Source organism: Triticum aestivum, chromosome 3B (genome assembly GCF_018294505.1).
Source record: "Triticum aestivum cultivar Chinese Spring chromosome 3B, IWGSC CS RefSeq v2.1, whole genome shotgun sequence".
Taxonomy (NCBI): domain Eukaryota; kingdom Viridiplantae; phylum Streptophyta; class Magnoliopsida; order Poales; family Poaceae; genus Triticum; species Triticum aestivum.
This window is the reverse complement of record NC_057801.1, coordinates 813,636,102-813,646,647: the sequence shown is the minus strand read 5'-3', so window position 1 is coordinate 813,646,647 and position 10,546 is coordinate 813,636,102. Positions and strand designations below refer to the sequence as shown.

General features: G+C 43.3%; 1 protein-coding gene across 1 annotated transcript; it reads left to right on the top strand.

The window, feature by feature from the left end:
- The first annotated feature begins 181 nt into the window (after positions 1–181).
- Positions 182–7,905, top strand: LOC123072609 (protein DETOXIFICATION 40). Its single transcript, XM_044496195.1, has 7 exons — positions 182–511; positions 4,405–5,036; positions 5,135–5,191; positions 5,292–5,530; positions 6,855–6,973; positions 7,076–7,162; positions 7,469–7,905. Exons 1-7 carry the CDS (start codon positions 236–238, stop codon positions 7,550–7,552), a joined length of 1,494 nt encoding a protein of 497 aa, XP_044352130.1. The 5' UTR covers positions 182–235; the 3' UTR covers positions 7,553–7,905.
- Positions 7,906–10,546: the final 2,641 nt, after the last annotated feature.

The window sequence follows — 10,546 nt, the reverse complement described above, 5'->3', positions numbered from 1 at the left end:
GGGAGTCCCACTGTCAGCGTGAATCAAGGCCTGCGTGATGTAGCCTGTTAGTATTAATAATGCACCAACAACTGTTAGCAAGCTAGTAGGAGTAACTGTTAGAAACCAATCGAAACAGCCTAACCCAATATTTATGGCGACCGGGGCGTCAACGCACATACACCATATATACGAGCTAGCTAGTAGCTATTGGCCATAATCTCTCTTCTCCTAGCTACCAACCCTTACGAGCATCATGGCTGGCGGGGACGAGCATGAGCATGACGCGCCGGGTCGGCTGGAGAGCACCCTGACGGACAAGTCGGCGCCGCTGGCGGAGCCCGCGTGGGCGGCGGGAGCGGTCGAGCTCCGGCTGCTGTCGCGGCTGGCGGCGCCCGCGGTAGTGGTGTACATGATCAACTACGTCATGTCCATGTCCACGCAGATCTTCTCCGGCCACCTCGGGAACCTGGAGCTCGCCGCCGCCTCGCTCGGCAACACCGGCGTCCAGACCTTCGCCTATGGCCTCATGGTACGTGCGGACTCTCTAGCTCCTCCCGTCTGTGTTTCTCTGCCCATTTACTGAGAGCTCCATGAGAGCACATGCATGCTCGGGTAGATCGAAATGTTCGGAAGATCGGCGACATTTGAGAGCACATGCTCTCCGACGGCCGTGGATCTTGCAGGCACGCAGTCTCCTGCTGGCAAGCTGATGGCCACAAAGTACAAACACATCCACAGCTTAGATTAGACCAAATACTCTTTCCTGTTACAGTAAGTTGTGGATTAGATTCTGCTAAACCAGGATTAGAGTAGCTGATGACGTCGTTAGTACTGGCCTTCGCGAGAGATCGATGGCACATGGCAGTCCTATTTGGCAGAAGCCAGTCATTCATGGCTACTTGGCACTGCCCCCGTGGCCCCGTCCTGCCTACTCACTTTCTAGCTGGGCCGTGCACCTGGCAGGGGGTGAAGATGGTCCAAAGCGACGCGCGCGCCTCTCCATCCATCCATCCATCTAGAAGAGATAGATGTCGACCCGGGTATGCACTCTGATGTGACCGGCCGATTTTCGTGTTTTGACCTTTTCGCTAAAGTTTGCCGGGTTTAACCCACATCCAAAAGTATTTCGAGATCTAAACCTTTTGCTAGCGCCAAGGATTCTTGGGCTAGGATATAATAGCCGACCATCAAAGACCCTGAAGGTAGGCAACTTATGCACGTCAGCGTAGCGCTAGCCTACCGCCAAACATGCTGGCGATAGGCCGTGTACCCTTACCGCCCATGCGTCCGGCGGTAGGTGAGTATACACACTATATCTGATACTTACGTCTAGCTGATGGCCGAAGCCCACCCACCACTTAAACAGAGCGTGACAACGATATTTGATACTTTATTTTATTTTCTAATTTAGATGTATATATAATATATTAGTGTGTTCGTTCACTCATTTCAGTCAGATCATATTAAAATATTGAAAATATTTTATATTTGAGAACGGAGGGAGTATTAGATTATTACAAGGCGATTAGTGGCGCCCTGCCCCTTGTTTCTTTTGTTTCCTATTCCTGGGTGTGTGTTCATCTAGGGGGTGCTTATCGTTGGTGCTGGTACGTTTGCCGGTTTGCTTTATGTACGTAGATGACTGCTACTAGTATGCATTTAGTTTCATTGTCTGCATTAGTTTGTCTTGGTGAACCTTTTTTCTTATTGCGGTGTCTTGGTGAACCTTGTGGTTTTTTTTTGCGGGGAACCTTGTGGTTTCTTTAATTTTGCACAAGCCAGTGATTCATGTCTTGTATTCCCCATTTAGCAGTGCCGCCAGGGCCCATCTAGTATGTGCCATACATGGCGGGTGTGAACATGGTCAAAAGCATGAATTTCGAAAAAAAATCAAAAATGAAAAATCTTGTGAAAACAAATATACATTCGCGACGGACCTGTAAATTTTCGTTCCAAAATACTACCATTTGCAAGCTGTGAAAAAAAAACCCGGCCCAACAACAAAACATATTGCCCCATTTTCATGTGCGTACTTTACTTTTTGTCTACCCCACATATGAAAATTACAATTTTATTAAACTTTTCTCGAACGTGTGATACAAGCTTTGTGTATGTTGCACCTGGAAATATCCGGCCTCTGTGGAGACATTCCTCCATTGTGCATTTTCGCATGCCACCTCCCATTCTGCATTTACTACACTAGCTTCTTATTTTTTAGACAAACAGCAGGACTCTGCGTATATTTATTAATTTTTAAATAAGTGCTACAGTGGTTCTTTCGTCTACTAGTGCGCTGTGTCCTGTTAAGTCAAGCCAGTACGTACGTACTAGTACATTTTTTTTTTGCGTACGTACTACACCATGTATAATTATCATCAGCTCCGTCATTTGTTTGTTTGTTTCCAAGTCCTAAGCTGAAGAATGAATATGCCAGTTCGTAAGCAGATCATATGCTCGTCTAATGACGTGACCTGTCCCGCCATTCTTGGACTGTCGTCGTCGTTGCTTATACATTGTCATATCTCTCAACCAACCAACCAATCAATTTATCGCCTATGTGCGACAAGATCCAAGCACATTTGATTATGGGTGAGGTTGATGGATTGATATGCCTCGTCGGCACCTATACGTCCGGAAAAAAAATACTACTCACGGTTTAGCAGGTGAGACCCATCTTGATGGATGACACGTGGCATTTACAAATCACAAAGCATCTACCCCACCCCCACCTGAAATCAGGGGGAAAGAGATTAGATGCTTTGTGATTTGTGAATGCCACATGTCATCCATCAGGGCGGGTCTCACCTGGTTTATATGAGACCTGGTCTCATATAATTTTTTTCCTATACGCCCCCCTACTCAAGAAAGGTCCCATGTCATTTGGAATGTTTGTCCTCTAAACTCCTCTAAATACTATTCCAACCCCACTTAGTCGTGCCAATCATGATGTTGTAGCTGTCTCATAATTAATTTTCCAAGGACGGTGCACATAAAAGCAAATCTGGACTCAGGGACCAGAGGCACCTACTATGTAATCATGCGAGACACGCATTATAAGAGGCATTGAACTTTCTATGTGCTTCTTGAGGTTGATAAGTCGCCTTGGTTGTTGATAAACAGTTTTTCTTCAATGTTCAATTTCCACTAATCCTTGAATATTTTGGTGTTATTTACCTTTTTCCTTTTTTTAATAATTCTTAAATTTCAAAAGTTATTTTGTTTGTTTCACATATTTTTCTACATTTACTTAGTGTAATACTACTGCTATATAAGAAGTCTGCCTCGAAACCGAGCAAATCAAACATGCATCCACCAAACGGTGAACCAGTTGAAAGTCAATCTTTGTTTTATTGGAAACACTTGTACATGCTGTTTCCCCAAGAAACATACAAAATCATTTTGCAAGCCCCGTAAGATTTATAATTAGAAGACATGCATGGAGGGAGCAATACGAAACTCATAATGATAAATTTGATCAAGAGACGTGACGCTCCATTAAAATCCAAATAAAGACAAAAGACGGACAAAATTAAGGATGTGCCTTGGTAGATCGTTGTGAACCATAATCACATTCAATATTCTGAAAAGTAATAATTGCTACCAGTTGTGCCTTTCCTATGTCATTTGGATTGTTTTCCCTCTAAACTAAACCCTAAATGCAATTTCGACCCCACTTAGTTGTAGTACGAATCATGACATTGTAGTTGTGTGCTCATTAATTTCCAAGGACGCTGCACATAAATGGAATTCTGGACTCGGCGACCAGATGCACCTACTATGTAATCAAGCGAGACACACACAATATATTAAGCGGATTTGAACTTTCAGTGAGCTTCTTGAGTTTCATAAGTTTCCTTGGTTGTTGCTCAACATTTTTTTCTTCACATGTCCATTATTTTTCATAGATGTTTTGGTGTTATTTAGTAACCTATTCCTTATTTGTCAATTAATTAATTTTATGAGCTATTTTGTTCGTTTCATATGTTTTTGTACATTTTACTTAGTGTTATACTGCCAGTATAAGAAGTCTGCTTGGAAACCGAGCAATCAAACACGTTCACATGCTCCTTTCCTAAGAAACATATAAAATCGGTTTGCAAATTATGTAAGAAGACAAATTAGAGGATATGGAGGGAACAATATGAAACTCATAATGATGAATTAGATCAAGAGAGATGAAGCTCTATGAAACTCTAAATGAAGACAAATTAGGAACAGAATTAAAGATGTACTGCTGCGGCACAGTGTACTTGGGTAGATCATTGTGAACCATAATCACATTCCATATTCTAAAAATAATAACCGCTACCAGTTGTGTCTTTCCCTTTTTTTGCCCAGTACTCCTAATTTAATTTAAATCTCAGCTACAAGTGAGTTAGAACGCAATTTGTAACAATCCTAACAGTTAAGACATTTTTGCAGCTAGGTATGGGCAGTGCAGTGGAGACCCTCTGCGGGCAGGCGTACGGTGCACACAAGTACGACATGCTCGGAATTTACCTACAACGCTCTATCGTTCTGTTGGGCTTAACTGCCATACCACTTGCCGTGATGTACGCCTTCTCGGAGCCACTCCTCTTGTTGATGGGACAGTCACCGGAGATAGCCCGTGCCGCATCGATCTTCGTTTACGGCCTGATTCCTCAGATCTTCGCATACGCTGTCAACTTCCCGATTCAGAAGTTCCTGCAGGCGCAGAGCATCGTCCTGCCAAGTGCTTACATCTCAACGGCAACACTCATTCTACATGTGTTGATGAGTTGGGTGCTCATATACAAGGTTGGCCTTGGGCTGCTCGGTGCCTCCTTGGTGCTGAGCGTGAGCTGGTGGATCATGGTCGCCGCGCAATTTGTGTACATCATCGTCAGCCCGACATGCCGGCACACGTGGACGGGGTTCAGTTGGCAGGCCTTCTCCGGTTTGCCGAGTTTCTTCAAGCTCTCCGCCGCGTCTGTGGTGATGTTGTGCCTTGAGACATGGTACTTTCAGGTGCTGGTGATCATTGCTGGATTGCTCCCCAACCCTGAGATTGCCCTGGATTCCCTCTCTATATGGTGAGTATCATTGGACATTAAGACTTACTGTTGTTCCTAGTAATCAATTTTCAGAGTAGGTTCTGATTAAATTTCATTTGTGTGTTTGGCCGGTACAGTATGACAATTTATGGTTGGGTGTTCATGATCTCAGTTGGGTTCAACGCCGCTGCAAGGTTTGCAAGTCTATACTGAAAGGCCTTGATAAACAATAGCATTGACTACTGACAACTAGGTAAGTACTCTAACTACCTAATGGATACCTTTTCACTTCAGTGTAAGAGTGAGCAATGAGCTTGGCGCCGGCAACCCGAAGTCTGCATTTTTCTCTGTGTGGGTCGTGACCGGGATCTCTGCAACAATCTCTACCATCCTTGCTGTTGTGATCCTTTGCCTTCGCAACCACATCAGCTACTTGTTCACAGATGGTGAAGCAGTTTCGGATGCGGTGGCGGATCTCTGCCCATTTCTCGCCGTCACGCTCGTTCTCGGTGGCATCCAACCTGTACTAACAGGTAATTTTATACACTTTCTACATGAAGATCATGTGATTTCTTGATTGTCCACTAGCCCGTTAGTACAAAATTATAGAAAGGGTAGATGGCAGGTGCATTATTAGAACAATAGGAGCCCATTTTTTTACGTTACAATTCATGTGCAATTTCAGTTTTTTAATTCAATCTATTTTTTTTCATAGTTACTAAATTCTAACTTACCAGAGTATTGCGAGATGACCTACACCTATATTTGAGATGACTGTAGACTCTTATTTGTGGGGCAACAACGTCATATGTGTTAAATATAGCTCAAATTTATTAGGGTTTTTATCATTTATGCTACTAGTTGTGTCCCACTATTCAGTTTTGCCCTGGGAAGTTTCAACTACTCAAAAATGACATCGATCCGTGAGATGTTTACTCAAAAATGCCATCGTTCCGTTAGATGTTTGCTCAAACATGTCAATTAACATTGTTATTTTCACGCCAAACCCCTTGACTATGTTATATGGCAAAAATAAGCCTAGACCCACATGTTAGTTCTCTCTATCTCACAATGATAAGTGTGGCCCCACTTGTCAGGAGTAAGCAAGCGAATATTTTTACAGGTAAATAAGAACGTTGTTGGGATCAAGTGGGCCCCACACTTGATTGTAGTGAGATAGCGGGAGATCTGGCATGTTGGTCCATAGGTATTTATGTCATTATAACGACGCAAAAGAGATTTGAGATCACAATAATGGTTTCCAGTGGCAGTTTTGAGCATGTGCCTAACGAAGCGATGGCACTTTGGAGCAGTTGAAAATCCTAATGGCAAAACTGAGTAGTGGGACACAACTGATAGCATAAATGATAAAAACCCAATTTATTTATAGTGAAAAGTCCTCTTCCAAGTTCCGGGCTACTCCTTTATAGTTCTATCATATTTATTTATTAGTTTTTGTAGTATTATGTACAAGAAAAGAACGTGGTACTACCTTTCCGCATAAGAAAGGGGAAAAGAAAGAGTTGATAATACAAGATGCAAGCCCTTAGGAAAAAGAGAATGAAGGTACAAATGAGGGAAACATGTCTATCATGTTTTGAGATGCAAAAAATTTCATACTGAGATAACACATATTTTAGGGATACAGTAGGTTTCCATACCATGATTTGATTAGTTTTTGTAGTATCAAAATACAAGAAAAGAATGGGGTAATATGAGGAGCGGGCCCTTAGTTGAAAAAAGTGAAGGTATAAATGAGGGAAACAAGTCTACCATGTTTTGTGATGCATATTTTCTCTCTTGAGATACCACATATTCATAATGATTGAAATTTACTAACATGTATGGAAACATCAGGTGTTGCTGTTGGATGTGGATGGCAACAATTTGTTGCTTACGTGAACGTCGGCTCTTACTACATCGTAGGTGTTCCACTTGGTGTTGTTCTTGGATTTTTCTTCAATCTTGGCGCAAAGGTGATAGATCTGTCTGATAAATTTTCATATACATTTCGTGATGGCAAAATCTTCAGTTATGTGTTCTAACATATGTTGATGGAATCGTATGCCTACATGCAGGGTATTTGGGGTGGTTTGATTGGGGGAACGGCCTTGCAGACAGCCATTCTGTTATGGGTCACCATAAGAACGGACTGGACGAAAGAGGTATTCCTTGTTATTAAACCTATAGTGCAGATAGTTGAATTTACATTTCCATTCTTTTGTACAAAAGTGTAAATGATGGATACTAAATTAACTCCCCGACGACCAAGGATACAATCTAGCTTTCATTGTCGCCATATATGTTGTCATAAATATAACATGCACACATGTTGCTTGCTCATCATCATTCCTCCATCACATGATTTAGAACCTTCTTGGGAGTATATGATTGGTGCAAACTGATCAAAAATATGCGTTGAAAAAAATACACTACTTAACTGTATTGGTTAATTTTTCTACATTCTTCAGGTAGAGGAGGCACATAAAAGGTTGAACAAGTGGGATGATAAGAATGAGCCCCTCCTTACAGGCTTCAAGGACAATAACTACTGAGTGGGTCAGTCTAGACGTCTTTTTTCACCTCAACAGCACATAAGCATGCTGGTTTCGAGACTCGCTGTCAGCGTTTGGGTGGGAGGGACTGGATTCAGGTGTTTTAAATCTCACATAAATTTATGTCCCGATTTGGATGACATGCCAATTATAGGCTTGTTAGTATATATTGTAGTCTTGGTTGCCATGTTACATCTTTCTTTTCTTCGAGTGTCTCTATGTTGTTGGTCTTTTCCTCTTTCTTGTAAGGCCATTATTTGGTGACTTCATAATACATTTTGTAATTAGCTGGGCTATATGCATCCATGACAATGGACAAACGGGTAATGAAAAGAGTGAAGTTTTGGAGACTAGGCTCCGGTGTGCCTGGAATTTGGAAATCCTGAAAAAAGACTACATTACATCATTTTCTTCTTCCTATGCACACATGTTGGGTAACACCTTACTTGACATCGCGTGCACAACTCTTCATTAGACATATGTACACTACTAGGGAAAAGCCTAGCAGTAGCGCGGGTCTAATGGCTATCAGTAGCGCAGGTAACCGCGCTACTGATACGGCGCTACAACTAACGTTTAGCAGTAGCGCGGCTTGACACGCGCTACTGCTATATCTATTTAGCAGTAGCGCTTTTCTTACCAGTGCTATTGTTAAGTTCTTTAGCAGGAGTGTTTTCCTATCCAGCTATAAAGAGTGCTACTACTATATTTTCTCATATATCTTTTTTTCTGCGTATTTGCGATGTTTTTGTACATGTTTTAAACAATATTCTAATCATATCATAAACATGCAATATGATCATCATATCATACACATAATAGTCTCATCATATCATCCAACACAAATCATATCGTCACATCATAATCACGATATAGCTATACAAGTTACACGACATGTCTCATCATACATAATGTAGTACTTCTTGAGGCGTCGGTTAGTATCCCTCTCTCGCACTAACGTGAACCTAAACTAACTACTGGCGGTCGCTGGAAACCGGTATAGCTGGGCCTGACACTCCGACCACTCGTCGTATACTCTTGGCGTAGCACTTCTTTGTCATCGATGATCTATGCACCTACATCATCACATGAGTCGATGATATGCACCATATATAGTCGAGCAATAGAAAGAGACAGACATGGCAAAAATAGAACCAACATATCGTAAGCATAAATAACAAAGTTCATCGTACCCAAAATGCCCTAACTAGAGTGATATTGCTAGTTGAGGAGGACGGTTAATTACATCACAAATAAAGTTTCATCATGCATAACTCAATGTTTCGTCATAGAGAAAGTATGGACTAAACGGACACTTTGTCATATATCGTCAATCACTCCAACATGTCGTGCCATCCATCCAAGTCAGGGAGATAGTCCCTCAGCGCAGAGAAAGGTTTCAGGTCGAGACGCTGAGCCGATACGCGTGTTTGGACGTCTTCCCGCCACATTTTCCCTTCTTCGTAGAACATCCATGTTTTTTCAACGACCTCCTTCATGATGATTTGGGCAAGTTCACGCTGGATGTGATAGAACTCAGCTCGAAGTCGATAATCCATGATATCTCCTAGGTTCTTTGCCCATTACAGAATATGGGCATCGCCGGATCTAGGTGACATTTGAAGGTTCTGCTGATCCCATCTATACTCCAGCATGTGGTGGAGGACATAGAATCCATCACTAAGAGTATCACTCGGTTGCTGGATACAGCAGAAGTCGGTCATATGGCCAAAGGCGGGAGCACGGTTCCTTGTCTTCCTAGTCTTGATCTCTCCATCCCGTAGGCCGTAGCTCAAGATAGCACTGTTGAGAACAGACTTGATGTGGGCGTAATCCTTTTTCTTCATGTTCTTCGACGAGTCCAAGTAAAGAGCATGGGAGAATCGTGGGTAAAGGATGATGAGGACGGCGCGCCCGTTACTGCACAAAATAAGTACACCTCAAATTAGCCTCCACGCGTGCAAATGAATGATTGAAATCAAAGGAAAGATATCTGCGGATGACTTACATGGGATGATATAAGGCACAAGAATCGTCTCCTTCTCCTTATTGGCGACCATGAAATCGGTGATGTAGTTACTCGCGTATTCATGGTGCTCTGGGAAGACTGCCAAGAAGCCCTCGTGCATGAAGTACGGGTCAGCGACACAGATATAAGGTATCTGCTCAATCCTGGTGATGTGGTTCATGTGCAAGGCAAAAAGGCAGACAAACGTAAAATCCAGCTTTTTCAAGTGAAACATGTCGAAGATGTAATCGAATCGAAGGAAGAACTTTTCCGCGGGGAATATGTCAGCGTACAACCTTTGCTGCGGCACGTTAACCACGTAGAGCGGGTATCCTGGATTTTCCGAGGTGATCAGGCATTTTCTCTCTCTGCAGCACATCGTCAAGAAGTCTCCTTAGATCGCCGTATATGGCCTCTACCGCTGCCTTAGGTAGGATCGGATAACTGAGGATATGACATCTTGCTGCACCGGGGATAGGTATACGGTCTTGAACCTGAGGCTGCTGAGGCAGCTGGATCATAGAAGAAGCTGTTGGGGAACGTTGCAGAAAATAAAAAATTTCTACGCTTCACCAAGATCAATCTATGGAGTCATCTAGCAACGAGAGAGAGGAGTGCATCTACATACCCTTATAGATCGCGAGCGGAAGCGTTCAAGAGAACGGGGTTGAGGGAGTCGTACTCGTCGTGATCCAAATCACCGAAGATCCTAGTGCCGAACGAACGGCACCTCCGCGTTCAACACACGTACGGTTGGGGAAGACGTCTCCTCCTTCTTGATCCAGCACGGGGAAGGAGAGGTTGATGGAGATCCAGCAGCACGACGACGTGGTGGTGGAAGTAGCGACGATCTCGGCAGGGCTTCGCCAAGCTTAGCGAGAGGGAGAGGTGTTACAGGGGAGAGGGAGGCACCAGGGACTAGGGTGCGGCTGCCCTCCCTACCTCCTCTTTATATAAGGGCCCTGGGGGGCGCCGGCCCCCTAGAG